General features: G+C 33.7%; 1 protein-coding gene across 2 annotated transcripts in view; it reads right to left on the bottom strand.

Annotated features, from left to right (window-relative positions):
• Window positions 1-736: 736 nt before the first annotated feature.
• The window catches only part of hap1 (huntingtin associated protein 1), a 79,069-nt gene continuing 55,774 nt past the window's right edge, over window positions 737-24,031 (bottom strand). For both annotated transcript variants that reach the window (XM_056467861.1, XM_056467862.1), the window contains 11 exons: window positions 21,710-21,801; window positions 21,514-21,622; window positions 19,727-19,805; window positions 19,486-19,616; window positions 17,600-17,674; window positions 17,286-17,497; window positions 14,920-15,135; window positions 10,679-10,998; window positions 9,735-9,929; window positions 7,933-8,035; window positions 737-2,386 (listed from right to left, as the gene is read on the bottom strand). In XM_056467861.1, coding sequence (XP_056323836.1) covers window positions 2,056-2,386; window positions 7,933-8,035; window positions 9,735-9,929; window positions 10,679-10,998; window positions 14,920-15,135; window positions 17,286-17,497; window positions 17,600-17,674; window positions 19,486-19,616; window positions 19,727-19,805; window positions 21,514-21,622; window positions 21,710-21,801 — 1,863 coding nt within the window. In that variant the 3' untranslated portion in view covers window positions 737-2,055. The remainder of the gene's footprint in view (window positions 2,387-7,932; window positions 8,036-9,734; window positions 9,930-10,678; window positions 10,999-14,919; window positions 15,136-17,285; window positions 17,498-17,599; window positions 17,675-19,485; window positions 19,617-19,726; window positions 19,806-21,513; window positions 21,623-21,709; window positions 21,802-24,031) is intronic.

The raw sequence follows: 24,031 nt of genomic DNA, 5'->3' as shown, positions 1-24,031 counted from the left end.
TATTAGGGGGTTATATCAAATGGTTTTCTAGTTTTAAACATAATAAATGTTTGTTTTTTAAATTATGAATATGTTAAACTCAGTTATTTTGAGTTGGAATGCCAAATGCTCCTTTCCTTTGGAAATTTTGCACTGAAGTGGTATACTATAACTATAGATGCCACATATTCAAATACGATTTTCTAGAAAAAAAAATCTGGAGAAAATAAATGCGAAACATGTTCATGTAGGACACTTTTAACAAGGCTACATGCATTAAACCATTTGAAAAAACTTGCGCACCAATGGGTTAAGTTAATTAACGAATCCAAATCGGCACTATAGACGTGCTCCTAGTAAGTAGCTATCTCTTCATAGCAATCCCTAATTGGTCATTAGCTACAAAAAGTAGGGGAGTTCTTAAGATATACCTGAGCTCAAACTCCCCTCTCGCCCAGCAAACGGGAGGGAGCCCCGAGCTCGAGGATCTCATGAACTCAGGGCTCTCTCCTGGGACAGCATGGCAAACACGCTTTATAACCAATCATCAGCTAAGTGTGAACTCTTGAAAGCAGTTTATTTGCAGTGGTAACCAAAATCAGGGTTCCTTTTTCATTGTCCCCCATTTTTGTGTGTATTTTAGACATTTTAACAAAAAGAAAAAGGAAAAATAATGATCAGGATGGTATTTTAATACACTCGTTCTATTATATTTAGAGTTAAAATGTGGTCTGAAAGTATAAAACATGCACACACATGACAAAATACACTTCAGTTTTTATTGCCATGTAACACAATATCAGTGCCCAAAATGGTGTGATACAGTGAATTCTGAGGCTTCAATTCATTGTGAGCCTAAACAGTGTCTTAACGTTGTTCTAATGTAAAAATACAACTTTTTCTCGACCTCCCCCTTATTTAAATTAACAATTCTTTACATAATTCTTTACATTATCTTTTTTATACATATTCTACAAAAGTGGTGACCAGGCATTGTGTCTTGTACTGAGTGGAATATTTCATTTACAGTATAACTTGGAAAACATGAGAACTGAGACCATGAGAACTCTAGATCAGTAAATAGCACACTTCATCATGCTGTTCTGAAAATCTCCAACGCTTACAAGGCTTTCTCCACGTACAAAAAATATGATCATATTTCTGTTCACTTGGTTGACAGACACAAACGAACACAAGATGGTGAAAAAAGCATGTTGAGAGGAAGATAAAAGCCGTGTTCAATGGAAAATGCACCAAATAGTTCCTGTATACAATTGTGTGTAGTTTAATGAAAGCAAAAACCCCAACATTAAGTTCATTACAGCAATCCCTGATTCTGCCAGAACACAATCATGTTACGCTCTTTACAATTAGGTGAAATGATGTCTGTGACATTGAAATTGCACAACATACAGTACATACATGTGTATGTGCATGGTGTACCATCAAATGAGGAGTTCTTGAATTAAAGCACAGTGAAAATAAAGCACAGCACAACTTCTATTCGATCAACAAGACTGTATAATGTTCCCTAAAGTGTCCACTAAAAGTCACCATAAATACAGCTTAATTTTACAGTGTTTAGACTGCAGGTACAGTACATAACCTCACATGATGTACCCTGCATTTATTAGAAAAGGGGATTTTAATGCCCCGAAAAGTGCTATTATGAACAAAGTGTTTGTCAGGAAGCAGAACACACTACTGACATCGATGCTTGGTTGGCAGCCAGCAAAAACGGAGGCCACACAGTGCATTTTCCTGTGGTGTTGCAACAAAATAACTTCATTACAATAAAAAAACTGTGATTTCATGATTGATGGTGACAAAGTTTCAACAAAAGATGTTAAAAAGTCAACAAATATACAGATATTCTCCTCTGGCCGGTGTTTAGAACACCCTATGATGGAAAAAATATGTGTTTGACTTTGTAATGAATTCCATGCTTTGAGTTCCCAGTGCCACATTCATTCGACAGGATTTCTCCACCTACTTGATAAGTCACCGAACTGATATGGCTTTCGGAAAGTTTAGCTGCATGCCAAAATGATGCACAAAATGGCTCCTTTAATAGTCTCACGGGGGACTGTTATGCGGGTCTGCTCTTTCTTTTCGGACAGAATCCACCAATCCTCTTGCGACTACTTTGTAAAGGCCCAAGCTTCTGAGCTTTTCCACAAGATTGACACTAAAAATGTTCCCCAGACGTTCGCTCCCATTAAAGCCCTGTTGTTTTTCCCGAAGGAGAGGAGAGGTGGAGCTGGGGTTTGTTGTGGCTGAAATGCCGTGTTCTGACACCAGTTGGAGCAGGCCGAGGGTGGGGGGTTGATGGAGGTGTGATGTGGGTCCTGATGGCGTCCTTATGTACTCACAGCTCCCACAAGCGGACACACTGCGGGCCCGAACGCTAAAGAGAAAGCAAAAACGGTCAATGTCAGACGCTGAATGGGACGTTATAGATAGCCACACCAAACCACACCAAAGATGGAGCAGAAAATGAGTGTTAGTACAAGCTTTTTCCGGTAGAACTCCATGAGATACGGTTTCCGCTTGTCAAGTCTGACGTCACGCGAAGCAGCTTCGGGATCCAATCGCTCTATCAAACTGTATGGGGAGGCTCAACATATTACAAAGCGCTGTAATACTTTCGAAAATTATGATCACTATATATATATATATATATATATATATATATATATATATATATATAGCCATGCCTAATATCAGATGGCCAAAATTAATTTATTTTTTATAAATTGTTGAATTATTGAAGTCCAGAGACTGTTGTGTACAACATGTTATTACAAAAATCACTTCAATGTGTTATATGACTAAAAAGAGGTCAAAAACAAATATATTCTTAATTAAACTGAGTAGCGGCTTGGATCCGGAACTAGTATTCCAGACATCATGGCTTAACAAGCAGATAGCTGCTTTTCCACTGAATGGAATGGCTCAGCTCGGTTAGGTTCAGTACAGCTTACTCTTGGGGGCTTTTCCACAGTGTTTGGAACAACTTATACTCAGGTGAGGCTCCAAACCAGACATGCCACTACCAAAACATGATGTATATACACTGATGATCACAGATTGGTCTGAGAGAATAGTCATAACCAAATGTCTTTGGATTTCCAACAAGACACCAAACCAAAATATCTAAAGGTGCCATAGTATGCAAATCTGGATATACCTAGCACAGCTGAATTATAAGATTTCTGTTCATGGAAATGGCATGAGCCTCAAAACACCATTGTTTCCTTGCTCTCAAATAAATCCTTTGAGTGCAAAATACCAGTTAGAATTGGGCCAATTGGAACAAAACACTGTTACATTGCACATGGAATCATTATTATGCACACTCCAGGTTGCATTTTATTGGCCATAATGTTTTCTAGTGAGATTATAACAATGATAATTTTACACTTATGTTTAAGTTTTTCTAAGCATATTTCAAATTTATTATGCCTCTAGGACTCTCATTTTGAAAATGGGAGAGGCAGGGAGACTAAAGCCCGCTGCACTGTGCCACGTCTTAACAAATCAAATAAGTTCAGGTGTGTTATGGCCTTTAAGAAGCAGTTCTTCGCTAACTATCTGTTAAAAGCCATCTGAATGCAAAATGCAGGATATACAGATTAAACATTTATTCAGCGCCACCCAGAAAAAGTATAACGCCTGTTACAATGTTTCCTTTTCTAGCTTAACATATATATTGAGAAATATGTTGTGCATGTTTGTGATGAAGCAACAAACACATGTAAACTGCTGAGTAGGGTTTAATGCACCATGTCATATCTCTTAGCTCATAATGTGTTTTATCTGGAGTGAAAGGAGGCCAATGAACTTCAAAAACTATTAATTCCTTTTTTCATATAGTTCAACCACAACACAACTCAAGAGCAAAATACATTATTCTGGTGGAAAGCAGGCACTGACATGAGCTGCAGAGCATCAGGGCAGAGCTCATTAATATTCACAACTGTTCCAAATATGATCAAACCCGAGCTTTCATTCTAGGGGTAATTCCTGTGATTATGAATGAGCAAATAAAATGGTTTCTGGATTTTTTTTTACTTAAGCCCTATAACTACTATGTTAATGTCAAAGAAAATTGTGAGTTATTGAACCAAAGCACTTTATTGCATCTTTAATAACTCAGCTGACATTGCTACATTGTTGGTTTGCACAATTAAACATTTTGTTTTACCACCTTAACAAAAAGACACCTGAAATGGCAGCTTTCAGGATGTCACAGCAGTAGAGGCGATAATCCCATTCACTTTAACAAGGAGAAATGCAAACTGAGCTGTGCAAAACCAAACCAAAATGAGCTGAGCCATACCGAACCAAACTGCACAGTGGAAAAGCAGCTTATGTGATCATGCTTATGAATGAATGAATATGAAGATGCGACTTGAAGCTGCGCAACAGGTTCAATTGCTTTTAAAGGAAAGCCTGAATGTGAACATTCACAATATAGTGCGTTAGTCATTAGATTCATTCTTAAAACAAGACATTTCAGTCATGATAAATGTTTCAAATATTTCAAAACCCCTTATAAAGGGGGAGGGGGGTCATTCCATAACCTATAAGACTTTAATGGTAATATAATTTGTCAAAAGAGTTTTCTTCTTCATCTGGATTATAACGCTAATGAAATTTAACCGTTGACTTCATAAATATTATTTTGAATATTACACTCTACTATAGTTTTTAAAGTAAAACACACATGTACAAAAACAAAACAATTTAATATAAAAAAAATGTAAAAGAATGTTTGTCCCTTTATTTCATGTCACTGGTGTTACAACTGTAAAAAGAAAATAGTGAAGTTATTGATAGGATTTAATATTAAATCTTAATTTGTGTTCTGTTCAACAAATGTTAGTTTTAAATAATGAATACACCTTTTTATTTAGTAATGTAATTTTTATGAGTATTTTACTGATGTTATGATTCTTGTTTATATCATAAACAATAATAATAATAATAATATAAATACTAATATAAATAATAATAATAATAATAATAATAATATCAATAATAATATCAATAATAATAATAATATCAATAATAATATCAATAATAATAATAATAATAATAATAATATCAATAATAAAAAAAAATAAAAAATAAAAAATAATAATAATAATAACAATATCAATTCTACTACTACTACTACTACTACTACTAATATCAATAATAATATCAATAATAGTAATAATATCAATAATAGTAATAATAATAATAATAATAATAATAATAATAATATCAATAATAATAATAATAATAATAATAATAATAATATCAATACTAATAATAATAATAATATCAATGATAAAAATAAAAAAAAAATTAATAATAATAATAATAATAATAATAATAATAATAACAATATCAATTCTACTACTACTACTACTACTACTACTACTACTACTACTACTACTAATATCAATAATAATATCAATAATAGTAATAAAAATAATAATAATAATAATATCAATAATAATAATAATATCAATAATAATAATAATATTAATAATAATAATATTAATAATACTAATACTAATAATACTAATACTACTAATAATAATATCAATAATAATAATAATCATAATAAATATTAAACAAATGATTTAAGGATACATATTTTTAATTCGCATTATTTTATGATGATTTGTCAATGCATTTATAAAACAGAAACAAAATGTAGCTCAAATTATTTCATAACTTCAATGTTGTTGTTTTTGAGAATGACTTTAGCACAGTGATGTTCCCCAGTAGAAATAAACATATATTCCAGCAGAAAATCAGTATATTAAACAGCTGTGCAATGCGTAAGACATAACAGCATTCATACCTAAACCTAGATCTGTACAGGAAAGAAGATTGAATTAGTTACAAAGCGTCTCGGTGTTATGCTATGATGGTTTGCTTTCTCATGAATGAATCCTGAGGTTAGAAAAAAAGAAAGTTAGCAGATGGCGTTTGCATTCACAATTTCATGGATGTCCCTAGTAAAGGTATATAAAAAAAAATCATGCCTTCGTTATGTCTTACTTTACAGAGGATGGATTTATAACTGAACAAAGAGCCGGTTCCAGCGCTTCCTGTCACAGATGGAAGGAAGGAAAATAAGAAAACTGTACTACAATAAACGAATATTTGTTTGTACCTTTTTACGCAGATCTTTATGACATTCTGACATTTGACAAAAATACTTTGTACATATAAGCAGGGCTTGACATTAACTTTTTTGATCAGCAACCATTGTGGTTAGTAGTTTTCCAATGTTACTAGCCACTCGTGATTTTCACTAGCCACAATTTTGTTGTTAATTTTATATGGTTTCATAGTGTTTCACTACAATTACATGACTTTTCAGGGCTCAACATTAAGGATTTACCTATTTTCTCTTTGGCCACACCAAAAATAAATAAACAAATAACTAATTACTACTGAACTACAAATTTTACCTAATTAAAAAAATAAAAACAATTAAAGTATAGCTGTATACATGCACTTTTTATTAATCAAAAATTAAAAAAATAAAAAAATAAAAAGTCTAAATCTTTATTGTCATATATCTAGATCTATCTCCTATTAAATCAATGTTATTGTAAAGGATGATAATTAAACCTTAAATAAAAAAATATCTGTAAGCAAAAGAAAGCAGGTGAAAAACACTATGTGTGACACTGAAAGGATGATCATGTGCACACAGTTAACTTTAGGCCAATTAATAATCTGTTCAAAGAATCATTAAAGCGAAAGCGGCAACCGCAGTTGCTTACAAATAGACATTGTTTTTAAAGAATCTGGAGCTCTTGAGTCTGGGTGCACAGCAGGACTGTGGGTGCACAAGCATCACCCTTTATCCAGTCTATTTTAAATAAAAGCGATGAAACAAGCAGCGTTTGCAGGCATGGTTGCTTTGTGCAAGGAAACGAGAGCGTGCAAGCTTTATAAACACTATTGAGTGAAGAAAGCCTGCGTCTCACCATGCGTGTGATCATCCTCTCATTCTGTATTCACTTGCTTTCTTTTGCCGCAAACAGTTATTTTGTCAGTCACGCTGCTTCTCGATGAACTGCAACTTAAAAAATATTTTCAACCAATGGGAGCGGCTCTGTAACCCGCCACAGTTGAAATCTAATACCCGCATTTAGTGGGTTGGCCAGTGTTAATGTCAAGCCCTGCATATAAGACATAAACCCATTATCCTGTTTAAAGCAAACACATATTTATACGTTATGTTCACGTCCCAATATTGACAGGTATGATATCAGAATACTGTCGTCCATGTAAACATACTGATTGATACATTTGAACTCTTTATAGACAACTTAAAAATATTATATTGTAATCAATGTCAAGGAAGTTGGTTACTTGCCTGATAAAGAGTTAATCAAACTGATTTTTTTCAGTTAAAATTTGAATTTCTTGCCTGAAGACAACAAATACACTTTCGGAGCTTCCAGAAATAAGAAATAAAGAATCGGTCATAAGTGTGACTAATGGAATTAAATGGGTTAAAAAGCAAAAAGGTTCAAGATCCCACCTTATATTAAGTGGCCTTAACTAATATGTACTTACACTGAAATTAATCATTCTTTACAATGTTCTTATTGTATAAACACATGGTTTTACATTGTATTTATGCTTGATTAAAAACCTGCATGTAAGTACATTTGATATTAATTTCTGTAATTAGATTTATAATTACATTGTTGACCACACCTTTCACCTTAACCCACCATTAAAACTACCCAGACCACTAAACCTGTCCCTAACTTTACCCATATCACATTTCAAGAGCACCAGAGAAGTTCTGCAATACATTTATGGACACAATAAGTATATTGTATTCATCTTTTTAATATAAAGTAGGACCAAATTTTAAAAAAAATTAAATTAAAAAGTCAGTATGGATTTATGGCAATCCTGTCTTACCTGGTGGAGAAGGAGGAGAGGAGGACGGAGGAATGGAGGATCTGACAGCTAGTGCTCGGGTGTGTTGGGGAAGGTTGAGGGATGTTGGGTCCCGATGAAGTGACTGTGTTTATTTGAGGAAACATAAACACAAGCTAAACCTCAGCTAAGAATGACAGTCACGTACAGCACTACACTAAAGACAGGGGGAATAAAGTATCATTTAAATGACCAATAAAAAGTCTGGAATACTCCATATTTGGTCAAACTTATGAAACTTGATTATGAAGCAAGGTTTCATTAATATTAGTTAATTTGTTTACAAACATGAACTAAAAATGAACAATACTTGTAACCAGTGTTTGGGGAAAGTTAATTTAGAAAGTAAGTTCCCTAAAAATGTAACTAGTTACATTACTTAGTTACTTTTTATTGTAAGTGATGCGTTACGTTACTTTTGAGTTACTTTTGTGTTACTTTTTCTGACAAGGCTGAGGCTTGATGTCTTTCAGAACTTGCTTTTTCTTCTTTTTTTAAATAGAGGAGTTAACAACACACTGTATAACCTTCATTTACCTTTAAAAACACATTAAACATGAATATAGGATAATGAGAACTTCTGAGAACTTCCAGACCCCAGAGCTCTACATGCCATATAAACAGATTAATGAAAGTTTAAAGCAATACGTTTGCTACTTTTGTACTTTTCGTCTTGTTAAAAACTAAAAGTCACTGTTCATTCAAATAATCCTCCTTTACTTTTCTTCCATGCGATCAAAATAATGAGACTATTTCCATCTTCCTTTCTGACTGTTTCTGCATTCTCTCATTACGTGTGGAATTCAAAATGACTACGTTCATTTTATTTCAGCAATTTATTTTTTAAAAGTGAATGAACTAAACTAAAAAGTAAGTTATTAATAAATATTTAAAAATGTTTAAAACTTTTCTCGTTACTTAGAAAAGTAATATCATTACGTAACTTGCGTTACTTGCAATGCATTACCTCCAACACTGCTTGCAGCATTTATTAATCATAGTTCAGCATTTACTAGTGCATTAAAAGTCCCAAATGGTGCTTGTTAACATTAGTTAATGCACCGTGAGCTACAAGAACTAACAACTGCATATTTTCATTAAGTAAAATGAACAAAAAACAATAAATACTTTAATAAATGTATTTATTATTATTTATGTAAATGCATGAACTAATGGAACCTTATTGTAAGTGTTACACTGTATATTTTAAAATGGCAGAATTAGGTATCTTGTACTCAGCAAGGCTGCACTAAATTGCAAATGCAAAAAAAAAATCAAACAGTGCAGTAATACATTTTTAATGTTTAAGAAAAAAGTATGAACTATATATAACAACAACCATTAAATTGATACATCAAACAAAAATGTACACACTATTTACTCACCCTCAAGTGGTTTTTAAACCTTTCTTTTTTTCTGTTCAACATATATAAATATACAAATATATTTGGAAAAAAAAATGAAAACCGGTAACCATTGACTTCAACAGGTTTGGAACAAGTAAAGGATGAGTAAAAAATGACAGAGATTTTGCGGGGGTGAATAATTCCTTTAATAAAAGTAGAGCACCAATATTAATTGGGCAAAGAAATTTTTGAAGGATCATATGACAATACTTGAGTATTACCTGCACAGTATGTTATATATTATGGTTAAAGAGCTATGGTTAAAGAAAAATGTTTTAAAGCAATAAATGGTACAAGTAAAGATTTTTGACCAGCAAAGAGCATTTATACTGCAATGATAACTACAAATAAAATAAATAAAGTTGACTGTATTCTCACCGACAGTGCCGTGCCTGAGGTTAGGGAATTGGGACAGATCAGGCTCGTCCTCCTCTAGGTCATTGAGGCTGTAGACCTGCTGTAAGTCCACATCCAGCTCTCTGAAGTCTTTGGTGAGGACCCCCGGCCGTGGGAGTAGAATTCCCCCCAGATTGGGCTTTGCCAGCTGCTGCCACTGGTGCAGAGTCGCTGAGCCTGAGAATTAAGAAGATGAAGGATGATCTATTCATTTATAATATTTATAATACTTGTAATGCTTACAATAACTGATAATAAGTAGTAAAACTATTTTTGATATTTTCAGGGGACCATAAAGTTTAATGTCAGGGTCCTGATTTTTATTGTACTCTTTATTATAACATATAAAATACTTTCTATATTATCACTTATTTTAGGAAAGAAACATTATTTAACTATAACATTATTAAACTGTAATGTTTTTCAATCTGTTATTAGTGATAAAATAAAATTTTACATTTTAATTTTTCCAATTTTAACATCAAATGATAGTTATTTAAAAATATTTATTAGACTGACTGCTTATAAGTTAAAAAAAAAGTCTCAGTCATTAGTCCACTGTCATAAAGCAACACTGAACTTCAGGCATGGCGATTTCAAATCCCAACTCGCAGACCTTTCCAAACACATCCTCACTTCTCTTTCCAATTTAGCTTCTTGTCTAAATACTATTCTATCCTAATAATAGCAAAAACGTAATATATATTTATGTATATTAATGAATAAATTGAAAAATTAAACTCACACGGCATGTACCAAATCAAAAAAGCTTACAAAATTAATCTTTATAATGATTATATCCCCATTGTAATTATTAACCCTATAATTTATGTTTTTATGACTTGAATTTAGAATGGTTTGATCTAGATGTTCGTCTTTCATGACATTAATTGTTTTTTGCGCTGTATGCATGTCTTTCCACTGACCCTCCAGTGGTTTGACGATCTGCAGTCGTTCGGGCAGGTGTGAGCGAGATGAGCCGGTGCCAGAGGAATGTGTGGAGGTGCCAGAGTAGTTTGTTCCAGTAGATGCAGTACTGCTATTGGGTGTGAGGAAGCCGCTGGATCCACCATTGCTGCCGCTGCTTCCGCTCAGCAAAGCGCGGAGCTTTCTTTCCCTTTCAACCTCGAAGAACGGCCGCTCGGATGTGTGGCTCTCCTGACGCTCCGAGAGAGACCGCAGCGCTTCTTCTAGATCCTGTCCACCAGGAGTACCAGGCTGACCCAAACGCTTCGACTCCAACAACCTATGCAGATTATGACTTATTAATATACAGTTCATAAATGTGCAAAAAAAATTATTTTATTAAATGCATATTTTTTATTTAACCAAAATAAGTGGAACCTACGGAGCCCCTGAAGTGACGTGCAAAAAAGTAATAATAAAGACTTACGCATGTGATCACGATACTATATTGTGTGCGGGGGATACATATCATATGCGCATGACTTAAGCATTACATACACCTGACATAAACATACATATCAGGAGCAAACAACATAAGTATTGTATGCGCATGACATAGACATACATATTGTATTGTGTATTGAGCGCACATATCGTAGGCATAAATATCGGGTGCACAACAAAGGTATTGTACTGTATACCTATGACATAGACATACCTATTAAGTCTGCAGGACATAAGTATCATGTGCACATGACATAGACATACATATGACCACACGACATAAGTATCACATGCACGTGACATTGACATACATATTGGGCATGCACAACATATGTATTGAGTGCACATGATGTAGACATACATATTGTGTGTACAGGACATAAGTATCGTGTGCACATGACATAGACATACATATAATTTCCACATGACATAAGTATCACGTGCACATGATATAGACATACACATCATGTTCACACAACATAGGTATGACACATGACGTAGACATACATTTCGGGCGCACAACATACGTATGGTATGCACATAACATAGACATACATATTGTGTTTGCAGGAAATAAATATCATGTGCACGACATAGACAATTTATGGGGCATACACAACAAATGTTTTGCGTGCACATGACACAGACATAACATATTGGGTACGCACAACATATGTATTGAGTGCACATGAAGTAGACATATATATCGGGTGCAACAAAGTACGTATTGTATGCGCATGACATAGACATGCATATCGGGACTGCACAACATAAGTATCATGTGCATATGAAATAGACAAACATATTGTGTCCGCACGACATAAGTATCATGAGCACATGTCATAGCCATAACATATTGGGCACGCACAACATATGTATTGAGAGCAAATGACGTAGACATACATATCGGGCGCACACAACATACGTATTATATGCGCATGACATAGACATTCAAATCATAACCATACGACACAGGTATCGTGTGCACATGAAATCGACATACATCATGTCCGCACGACATAAACATCGCGTGCACATGACATAGTATATCCGGCACACACAACATATGTATTGAGTGCACATGATGTAGACATACATATCGGACGCACACAACATACGTATTGTATGCGCAAGACATAGACATACATATTGTGTGCCCAGGAGATAAGTATTGCGTGCACATGACACAGACATACATATCGTGAACGCATGAGATAAATATCGTGTGCACATGACATAGACATACATATCGTGACCACACGACATAAATGTTGTGTGCATATGACATAGACATAACATATCGGGCATGCGTCGGGCATATGTATATATACATTTAGGCCCACACAGCATACGCATTGTATGTGTATGACATAAACATACATATTGTATCTGCAGGAGATAAATATCGCGTACACATGACATAGACATAATATATCGGGCACGTACAACATAAGTATTGAGTGCACATGATATAGACATAGACATCGTGTACGCACAACATACGCATCACTTGTGCATGACATACGCAACAACGCGCAAAACTCCTATTTCATTTGCAGGTCATTTTAGGGTCTCCATTAGAATCTTATAAAATGCAATACATTTTTTTTAGCACTGACCTGTGTAAGATGTTTCACATAAAAATGAGAGTAAATAAGAGTCGAATTTCAAATGTTTCCAAACAATTGATTCACAGCTGAGTTTTTCTTTTGTTTGTTTGTTTTTAGGAGTCAGTGACAAATTTTCATGAGTGATTTTGTGTTGAACAGTTAAACTGTTGCTGTTCTTCAGAGCAACCTTTAAGGGGCAACAAATATTTTGTTGTTTCAGCATGTTTGTGTATTTAAACACTTTTCAAAAATGATTACATTTTTGAGTTTCAACTTTCAGAGTTCAAACACTCACCAAAGTTATAGATTTTAGGGGTCACCAAACTTGTTCCTGGAGGGCCAGTGTCCTGCAAAGTTTAGCTCCAACCCTAAACACTCCTGAACAAGCTAATCAAAGTCTTATTAGGTATACTTGAAACGTCCAAGCAGGTGTGTTGAGGCAAGTTGGAGCTAAACTCCAAACTCCCTCTAGGACCAAGTTTGGTGACCCCTGCTCCTGAGGCAAAAACCATGCATTAAGAGTCGGGGGTGAAAACAGAATAATGTTTTTTGAACACAATAAAGATGATCATATTTTTTTGTTATTTAGAAATGCCCTACAGAAGCTACAGACGAAGGTGTTGTAGTTAAATTTACCCCAATTTTCAAATTAGCTAAAGTTTCAATTCTCTGCTCTTAATGCATAACTTTAAGGTTGCAGATTCTGCCAGCTTTATGTAAACTTTTGACCATAACTTTGACTTCCAGCAGCCATACGCTGATTTAGTGCTCAAGAGTGAATCGTTATCATTCCATTGATGTACACTAAATGGCTAGAGAATACCTATAGTGCACTGTGAGTGTTTGCACGCTGAATTAATTTCCATGTCTGACCACAGCTGAACACTATCAGTCTAAATTAACAAAGTGGTTCTCAATTAGAAAATATAAATATATATATAAATATTACAAAAGTAAACAATAGCTGAGCAGATTAAAGTTATGAAGATTGATAGTCAGGCACAATCGCTCCTGTTGAAGTTGTCAATCTGACAATTTGCATCAGGTTATCGTCGGAGGGGCTCACCGTTGTTTTGAATTTGGACTGCAATACCTAATTCAACCACTAGACACTGCACCTTTAAGTGGACTATTTTAGAGGAATAATATGGAGAATAGTTAATGAGGGTATAGGACCAGTTTCCGATACAGCCTAATAATTTTATTAAAAAAGGATAAAGCCTTCCATTTCAAGAAATATCATAAATACTCAATCCTGATTGGTCAGCCATGACATTCCAAGGTATGTTATTCTTAGACAACAACCGATAAACAACACAGGCTCATCAGGCGACTTTAAATTACCTTTACTGTCAGTGAATAGGCATATGTTCATATCCATATACAGTTGAGTTAAGAATTATAAGCCCCCTTTTAAATTATTATTTTTTTTAATATTTCCAAATGATGTTTACCAGAACAAGGATATTTTCACAGCATGTCTGATCATATTTGTTTCGATAGTCTACAGAACAAACTATCATTATACAATAACTTGTCTAATTACCCTAACCTGCCTAGTTAACCTAATTAACCTAGTTAAGCCTTTAAATGTCACTTTAAGCTGTATAGAAGTGTCTTGAAAAATTTGTAGTAAAATATTATTTACTGTCATCAAGGCAAAGATAAAATAAATCTGCTCTACGTTAAACAGAAAAAATAAACAGGGGGGGCTAAAAATTCAGGGGGGCTAATAATTCTGACTTCAACTGTTTATACCTACATCCACATTTATATGTATCAGCTTGTCAGTCATCCTGCTGTTTTTGTTTTTGACTGTTTGGCACCATCTTGTGATGGAATAATGCACAGGTTATTGTATAATCCATCAGCTCCATTCAGCGGTTTTCATTTGTCAGCTTTGTGTTTAATTAAAATATTAATAAACTATTATGGCTCAGAACAATGTTTTGTGTCTAATTTCTCTGTATTGTTTTTTTGTTGCAAGTAGCAGTGTAATAAGCAAGATAAAGTACATCCAGGACGGTTGTTTTCTGATAAGCCGGAAGCCAATAAGTTTTTATGGCTTTATTCTGAGATAACAACCTCCTTTGTTCCTAATGAAATCTTAATGAAAAACTGAAAATTGTTTTTAAATAGACACTGACCCATGATCCTGTGAGTGTGTAGGAGGGGAGTTTTTATCCTCCAGGATGATGCTTATGTTGTCTGATTCGTTATAGCTGGTCCGTGGCGTGCTGATTCGACTGGAGCGTAATGATGTAGGACTTGAACCCGGAAGCTGCGGAGAGGGATTCTGAGAACGCAGTCGGGACACCTGATTGGCCACCTTCACCGTCTCAAACACCCGCAGAGGATGAGTCCTGTGCAGAATATTCGAGAGATGATTACGTCAGGTTGCAGTCCAGGGTTTATACAGAGAATAACAGGAAAAAATAGATGTATATTTTTACATAGTATTTATTGTCTACTATTGATATATCTAAGCTCTTTGAATATACATTACAATTCAAAGCTCTGTGGTCAATATTTATTGATTTATTAAATTAATTCAAATTAGAAACTATGCAGAAATTAACACTGACAACAGAAACATTTATTGTAACCAGTCTTGCACAAGTTTTGGGATATTTGTAAATGGAGATCTGCTAAAAATGGACTAATTTTTTAATTTGCTGTTTAAATTGGCAAGGGGAATGAAAATACAACTAATGTAACAAAAATATCCCCAAATATTAACATTTTGAACTTTCTTCTCAAAAAAAATCTACAGAAATATTAAGATAATTTTAACATTGTATTCAGGGTTTGACCTTAACTTTTTTGATCACCAGCCACTTTGGCTAGTAAATTTCCAACATTACTAGCCACTCGCCATTTTCACTAGCCACAATTTTGTTGTTGGGAAAATATATTTTATTTGCAACAATTTGACTTTGACATGCTAAAATGACTTGACTTAGATTTTGTGTAATGTCCACATGCATTTAACTTTTTTGTGCATTGTGTTTGACCTTACTCAATGTGCATGAGTAAACGGGTTGTGGTTTCATAGTATTTTACTACAATTAGTTTTTATTTCTCATGACTTTTCAGGGCTCAAAATGACTTTTCAGGGCTCAAGGATTTACCAAATGTATCTCTGACCACATCAAAAATAAATAATTATATCTTAGCCATATATTTTAAATAATGTTAAAACAAGCAAAATATCGCCGTATACATGCACTTTTATTTAACAAAACTTATCTTTAAAAAAAATTTAATTTTAAAAATAATTATTGACATGCATCTAAAACTATGCATTATCTCCTACTAAATCAATCTTCTTGAAAATAAATATACAATTAAACCATATTAACAAAAATATCTATAAGCAAAAGAAAGCAGGTAAAAAAACATACTGTGCGAGACAATAAAAGGGTGATCACGTTAAAGTTAGGCCTGTTAATAATCTGTTCAAAGAATGGTTAAAGCGAAAGCAGCAACTGCTGCTACTTACAAAAGGACTTTTTTTTTTTATCTTGAGCTCTTGAAAGCAGCAGGACTGTGGGTGCATGAGTCTCACCTTTTGTCTAGTCTATTTGAAAGAGAACCAATTGCACCAGTTGAGTTTCCAGGCACTGTTGCTTTGCAGAAGGAAACGAGAGCGTGCACGCTTTATAAACAGTCGCACGCATCACATTATCTGTGCACACAAGGGATCATCCTCCCATTCAGTATTCATCTGCTTTCTTTTGCTCAAGCGAACACAGTTATTTTTGTCAGTTGTCCTTCTTCTCGATTCTAATATCACATTTGCATGAATATTGGGCCATTTTTATTGTCGTACCCTGCTTTTAAGAAAACTACAATTTAAAAATTATTTCCAACCAGCCAAAGTGGCTTACCAGCCACAGCTGAAATCTACCTGCATTTGGTGGGCTGGCGGGTATCAATGTCAAGCTCTGATTGTATATAATAATAAGAAGAACAGTGATGATGATTAAATATAACACAAATAGTCAAAATAATATAATATGCAGCATAAGAAATTAACCAAATCAGCATTTTTTTTCTTAAATGCTTTTTATTTAAATAAAAATCATATTTCACAACATAAATGTATTTTAATTTATTTAGATTTTTATCTTTTTGATCGAAACCTTTGGTAAACTAGGGGTGTGACGAGATCTTGTGTCATTTCTGTGTTATTTCTGTATACAATTTATTAAAATAAAACTTTTATTTCGTAAAGTAGAAGCTGAAATGCAACTTTTTGCTATTTTTCAATATATATTAGCATTAAAAATTTCTTTAAAGTCTAAAAATATCATCTAATTTTCATGAACTCAGTTTCGCGTCTTATCTCGTCTCATGGGATATGAGTCTCGTTTCACCCCCAGAAAGCACCCATAATTTAATAAATAAAAAGACAAATCTAGATAAATGAAACCTTAAAATTAAATATGAAAAATCATTTAAATGTTCATGAAGTAACTGAACAGTTGCTCTATGTACTTAAGTGACTAACTTGTACTCAGTAGGTGCTGGACTGTCTAGGCCTTTCCGGAAGGTTCCTTCAATCTCAGCAGCGAGTGAATCCATTGGAAAGACAGCAGCCAGTGTGCTGTATCTCTGCACTGTGCTGTTAGGCAGACTCTTATTTCGCAGGTTTTTAATGTCCTCTCTGGCCTCGTGGAGCATGTCTTCACACTCTGAGTATCTCTCCTGCAGTTCCTTCAGCTGCCGCCAGATGGAGACACAACATCAATAACTAACACTAAGCACAAAACTGTTCATTCTTAATGTAAAAGGTGTTGGAAGGCAAACTGGGCTGGATTTTACCTCTGTTTTAAGCTGCGACTGAGACTCACGCGAGGCATTCAGATGTTGCGTTAACTCCTCGTTCTCAGTGGTGAGCTGAAAATGGATGGAAATTGTATGTATTTATGTAAATGTGTTCTCGAAATTACCACCTTGGAATTATAAGGTTCTATTTGCATACTGGACAATTCTGAGATAATGAGCTTTAAAAGTTTTGCATTTGATTTTGAAAACTTATATCGAAAACAAGCCTTTTATGAACACGAAAAGGACAGAGACACGAAAGGTATTCAAAATAAACAGTGTCAAAATTATCAAATTTGCAAGTACACTGTAAAAAAATCCTGGTTGCCTTAATTTTTAAGTTGAATCAAATTAACCCTAGGAGTCCATTGAACTTATATTATGTTAAACTGACTTAAAACTACTTGCGTAACTTAAAAAATTAAGTTAGAACATGATTAACTTAATTTAATGCGTTACAATGACCTAAAAACATATGTTGTCAGGACTAATTGCCCATACAATTTTGACAGTGTAGGGATTTTTAATTGTTGACTATTTAAGCCTTAATATTGTCAAATTAAATAGTAAAATTAAGACTTATATTGTAAAATTTAAATACTGCATATTTAAATTGTCAACTATGCAACAACATTTTTACTAATAACTTAAAATTACTAATAATCTTAACTTAAAATCTCACTTAACAACAAAAGCACCTCTAAATCATTATGTTGAAAGACTCATTTTTCAAATGGTTGAGATGTTTTTAAACGGATTTAAAAATATATCAATCATCCCCACAGATACTGTATGTGTGCACATTTTTAGGTGTGAAAATGCATTCTTATCATTTTTCAACATGTTTAACTTCTCTTGGCCTCTGAGATTATCCTGCTTGTTCCTTTTGTGTGCATTCAAAGTGATTCATTCAAAAAATGATGTCTGCAAAATTGTGGCAAACAATTCATATGTGCCACTAGAGGCATAGTGGTTAGTGCGTCAACACATAGCACTCCAGTGCTCACAGCAACCCGAGTTTGATTCCTGCCTTGAGGTCCTATGCCGATCCTATGCCAAGAGGGCTCCCTATGCTTTCCAGTCAATACTTTCTACTGTCTATCCATTAAAGATGAAAACCCCAATAAATAATAATTAAAAAAAGAAAAAACATTTATATGTACTTATTTTAAACAAATAAAATTTAGTAATGTTCAACTTAATTTGTTTGTTTAAATTTAGCCCAAATAAATTGTTTACAACCACTTAACAAAAAAAAAAAATGTAAAAACCAAAGAATCATCTTTGAATCCATTTTTTTCAGAGTTTGCTCACAATTAGAGCTTTATGAAACCAAGTTAAAGTTTGACAGGTTCCATTTGTAAATGGAACCTTTTAGTTTTCTAAATAAAAATATCACAAACACGGCATAAAATGTAAATTAGGATATATAAATTAATCTGTTTTTTTGTATACAAATATGTGACCAGGCTGGATCACAAAAATATCATCCTAATGGTACATTTTCTGAAATAAAGAAAAGTTTTCATTAATGTATGGTTTTTGTTAGGATAAAACAGATACAAGTTGGCTGAGATACAACTATTGGAATACTTGGAATCTCAGGGTTCATCTGAATATTGAGAAAATCACCTTTAAATCTGTCTAAATGTCTAAGTGCTTAATGCATATTAGGTTTTAATGTATTTATGCTACGAAATATCTTCATGGAACTAGATCTTTACTTGATATTCTAATGATTTTTGTATATGTATATACCACATAATATAAGATTGGTTGTGTTCACAAAAGTCAAATAGAATTTTATAACTCCAAAATGTGAAGAAATGGTGTAATGAAGAAATAAGAGTCTGTCTGTTTGTGTTAGCATTAGCATGCCTTACCACTTTGTAGCGCTGCTCCAGATCAACAATCTGTCCCAGTAGAGCACTGATCTCCTCTTGTTGTCTTAATGAATCTTCCACCTTACGCGCCAAATCCTCTGACAGAGACACGACCTGCTTATTTGCTGACGCTGATCAGACAGAGAGGATAAGAGGAAAGTTTAGTTAGTTAGGTATTTTATATAAAACTTTTTTAGAGATTCTGAATGACGCTCTGCAGCATTGTGGGTTATTTACTCACTGAGTTCATCCACACACACCATCATCAGCCTTTGCTCTTGTTCTTCATAATTGCTGGTCTCGAATGTTAATTCATTCGCCTAAAAAAGGATCGATGTGAAAACACATAGGGGAGAGTGAAAAGGAAAGTATAATTTTTAAAACATAATGTTTTAGACAGAAATATATTTTGCTGTGGTTACTAACTCATAAGTGTGGTCTATTAATATCAGGTGGTATTTTGAACAAATGTAGAACAACTTCAAAATAATTTCACTTCAAACATAAATTGCACATTTTTACTTTTGACCCATCAGTAGGGACAAAAGTAACACGGGTGGGTTAAAAGCAAAACAACAATATTTGTTAGATTTACTGGCTTAATCTTGCTTATTGTGAAAATTTTTGACTATGACCATTTTAATATTAACTGCAAATATATTTTGTCCTTTATTTTGCAAAACGGCATTTTCATTTTAAATTTCAGCTCCATCAAAAATGTTTCAAAAGCAATCCCACAACCAAAAATGTTAAAATGGTCTACAACGTTTGAAGATTTTTTTTATTATTATTATTGGCAATATGCATTAATTTTATAAAACATATTAATCAAAACACTGAAAACCTTTAATGTGGATGCAAAAAATAAGGTATGGCATTTCGCAGTAGAACACATAAATAACTGCTACTTTCGTCCACACAGGAACTCTTGCCAAAAAAAAACTCAAACATTGCAAACTCTAGGATGTGTTATTGTCCTAAATAGCATGTAGATTGATCATTAGTGTGAAACATGAAAAGAGAAACACAACTTGTATTAAGAAAAAAGAACCACAACAATAGCTGCAATAGCTTCCTTTCTGCACTTAAAAACTGAAACTTGGAGCTAACTGTGGGATACAGTGCCGAAATCAGGTGATATTTGGCAGCTCCATCAAGGGTTGCAAGCTGAATGTGCTGTTATAGCCTGGAAAGCAAATATTGTCTGGGCTTCAAGGAAAATCGCTTTGTTACTTTCGTCCCACATTACTTTCGTTCCCACTCTCCCCTACTTCATTTTTTATATGTATGTTTTTGACATTGTGCAGTGTTGAACGTAATAAGTTACGAAGTAATTAGTTAATGCATTTAAATCTGCTGAAAAAACTAAAGTAAGGTTTTTTATTTTAGGTAATTAATTATAGTTACTTACCTTAAATACTGTACATAAATGCAACCGTATTGTATAAATTTGTATTGCATTTTTTTATTATACAAATATATTTTGCTGAAAAATTCAATGTTTCAACTATAGAAAATTACATTTATCAACTGCACATGCTTAAGAAAAAAAGAATCAAGTGACAAATAAGTTCATGAATTTATATTCAGATATTTTACATAATAATTAAATTTCTCAACTAAAGGAGGTAAAATTTATTTCTCATTTGCACATTGCTTAAGAAACAATGAATTGGGTAAGAAATTGATGCCAATATAGTATGTATTTTTTGTTTTGATACATGCATTGTTCTTTCTTAATTATATATTTTTTAAATAAAGACCATGTTTGACTAGATTTAAAAAAACAAAACAGTTTTTATTCCTAGACAAAATTCCTAGACATCTCAACGCGTAAAGAATAGACTTTACGCGTTGAGATGTCTAGGAATTTTAATTAGAACTGAGTCAGCTAACTGAATAAATTTGTTTATTTATAAAGTAATTAGAAAAGTTATTTAAACACAATTTTAATCATATAATTAGTAATTAATTACTTTTTTGAAGTAACTTACCCAACACTGACTGTATATATGAATGTAAACACACCTCTGTGCGCAGCTTGAAGTTCTCTTCCTCCAGACCTTTGAGTTTCTGCTGCAGGAAGTCATAATTGATGTAGTTGCTGAGAGATGAGGATGAATCATTTCTTATAAGCCTGACAGTGGAGAAAACAGTTATCAGTATATGGCAGAATGATGTTGCCGATCACTACTGTATGTGTGTGTCTGTATGTTAGACTTACAGTGTTTCTGAGGCATGCTCTATATCTTCAGTGCTGGCATAAAAGTGCAGGAGATCATCTCTCATGGAGAGCTCATGACGCAGCTGGGCAATCTGTGAGAACAGACCCATGATCAGCCTTAAAGTCCATTTTAATGCATCATATCAGTAAGAAGGACAAATCTACTTATAAAACATGCCAGACATTTAAAGTCAAATGCTGCTTTAGATTACATAACACTAACACAAGGGTTTGAACTAGGGATGTTAACAATTACTAAATGATGGATTAATTGTCAATAACCCCTTTAATCGATGGATCTTTAGGCATGGATATCATTAAAGGATAAAAAGTTATAAAGTTATGCTATGCGCAGTGAGACAAACAACTTCACAAATGACATAGTCAAGTGTGTGCAGTTTATATTTACTTATCGAGGCCCTCTCTTGACGTTGTCGTTGTGTATTTGGGATGCATAAAACCTTGCTGAGTAGTTACGCAAAAATCTCCATTATATCTGTAGATGCAGCATTTTGAGTGTAATTTACACAATATGTGATGTCAAGTGTAATGTAATGTGTATTTATAAAGCGTATTTATTGTGTATGGCCATACAGCCAAAGCTCTTCACAATTATGAGAGGGGGTCTCTCCATACCACCACCAGTGTGCACCATCCACTTGTATGATGCGACAGCAGCCACAGGACAACGGCGCCAGTGCGCTTACCACACACCTGCTACAGGTAATAGAGCCAATTCAGTGGATGGAGATGATTGGAAGGCCATGATGGGTAAGGGCCAATGGAGGGAATTTGGCAAGGACACCGGGGTTAGACCCCTACTCTTTACAGGAAGTGCCATAGGATTTTTAATGACCACAGAGATTTAAGACCTCGGTTTAACGTCTGTTCCAAAAGACATGACTAAAGTAGACACATTATTATTCAATTCAATTCACCTTTATTTGTATATCGCTTTTACAATGTAGATTGTGTCAAAGCAGCTTAACATAAAAAGGTCACAGTAAATTGGAACAGTGTAGTTCAGTTTGTAGTGTTTAAGTTCAGTTCAGTTTAGCTCAGTTCAGTGTGGTTTAAAAATCATTATTAGGGTTAACAATTAATCAATTAATTGATCGTTAATTTAAATGATGATCAATTATGGGAAATTGTGCTTAGTTTGAACAAATAACGCACTGTAAAACATATCTGTTAATTAACAGTTTCAATATTTTGTGATTCACAATTGTTTTCCATTTATTTACAGTTGGAAATTGCATTATGGGACCTTGATCTCTGCTCTTTCAACTTTTGATGTTGAAAATTCAACTGTATAGTTTAACAAAGTGACTTTTATTGACATTTTAGTAGTTTGAAATAACATAATGTATAAGAAATGATATATAGAGAAATAAGTCTGCAAAATAACAGAAAATGCACTGACAGTTCATGACTTTTTTATTTAATAGATTTTTGTACCTTAATATGCAACACAAACGCAGACAATATATTCCTTTAATAGTAAATGTGTTATTAAATTTATTATTAAATGTCACTAACTTTTCAAGGTTAAAAGTTGTTGGAAGAAAGATCAAGATCCCACAATACAATTCAAAAGGCGAAATAAATGGGGAAAAAAATAAAAAATAAATAAATAAACATGAATCACAAAATATGGAAAACTGATAATTAATCAATATTTTTTACAGTGAACAAAAATATAAATGCTGTCATTATTACTCAAACCTGATCATTTTATTGAAACAAAAGTAGCATTGACACATTTACAATGCTCAGCTCACAAAACTAGTGTGTTAAGCTACAAAAACACCAAAAATATTTCACAAAAAAAATAATAATAATAGTTATCAGCGTTAGTATGCGGCACGATTTCATCTTAATTAAGTTTTAGTAATTCTGTCATTTATAATTTAGCTCTACTTATTTGAGTGTATCAAGTTAAACTTAAATGAAAATGAGAATGCTTGTAAACTAGGTAAAATTAATTAAATGTAAGAACCATATAAATAAAAATGTAAATGTTTGGGGAGGGACAAAACGTCCTGGTTACGTACGTAACCCACGTTCCCCGAATAGGGAACGGAGACGTGTGTCTGTTATTAAACAGACTTTTGGGAGTGCTTTAGACGACCAATCACATCTGAAGATAAGAAAACGGGCCAATGAAATGCCAATTGAATTGGCGGAGCTTAGCTCCACAGCTGAAACTGATGAGCCAATTAGGGCTATATCAGTCGGCTGCTGGAGCCAGCTCATCAGAATTTGCCTGCTGAAGAGCCGATCGCTCAGCTCCCAGCTGGAGACTCAGGTGCTGTGGCAGTG

Source organism: Danio aesculapii, chromosome 11 (genome assembly GCF_903798145.1).
Source record: "Danio aesculapii chromosome 11, fDanAes4.1, whole genome shotgun sequence".
Classification (NCBI taxonomy): Eukaryota; Metazoa; Chordata; class Actinopteri; order Cypriniformes; family Danionidae; genus Danio; species Danio aesculapii.
Note: the sequence above shows the minus strand (reverse complement) of the source record. Positions and strands in the feature narration are given on the sequence as shown.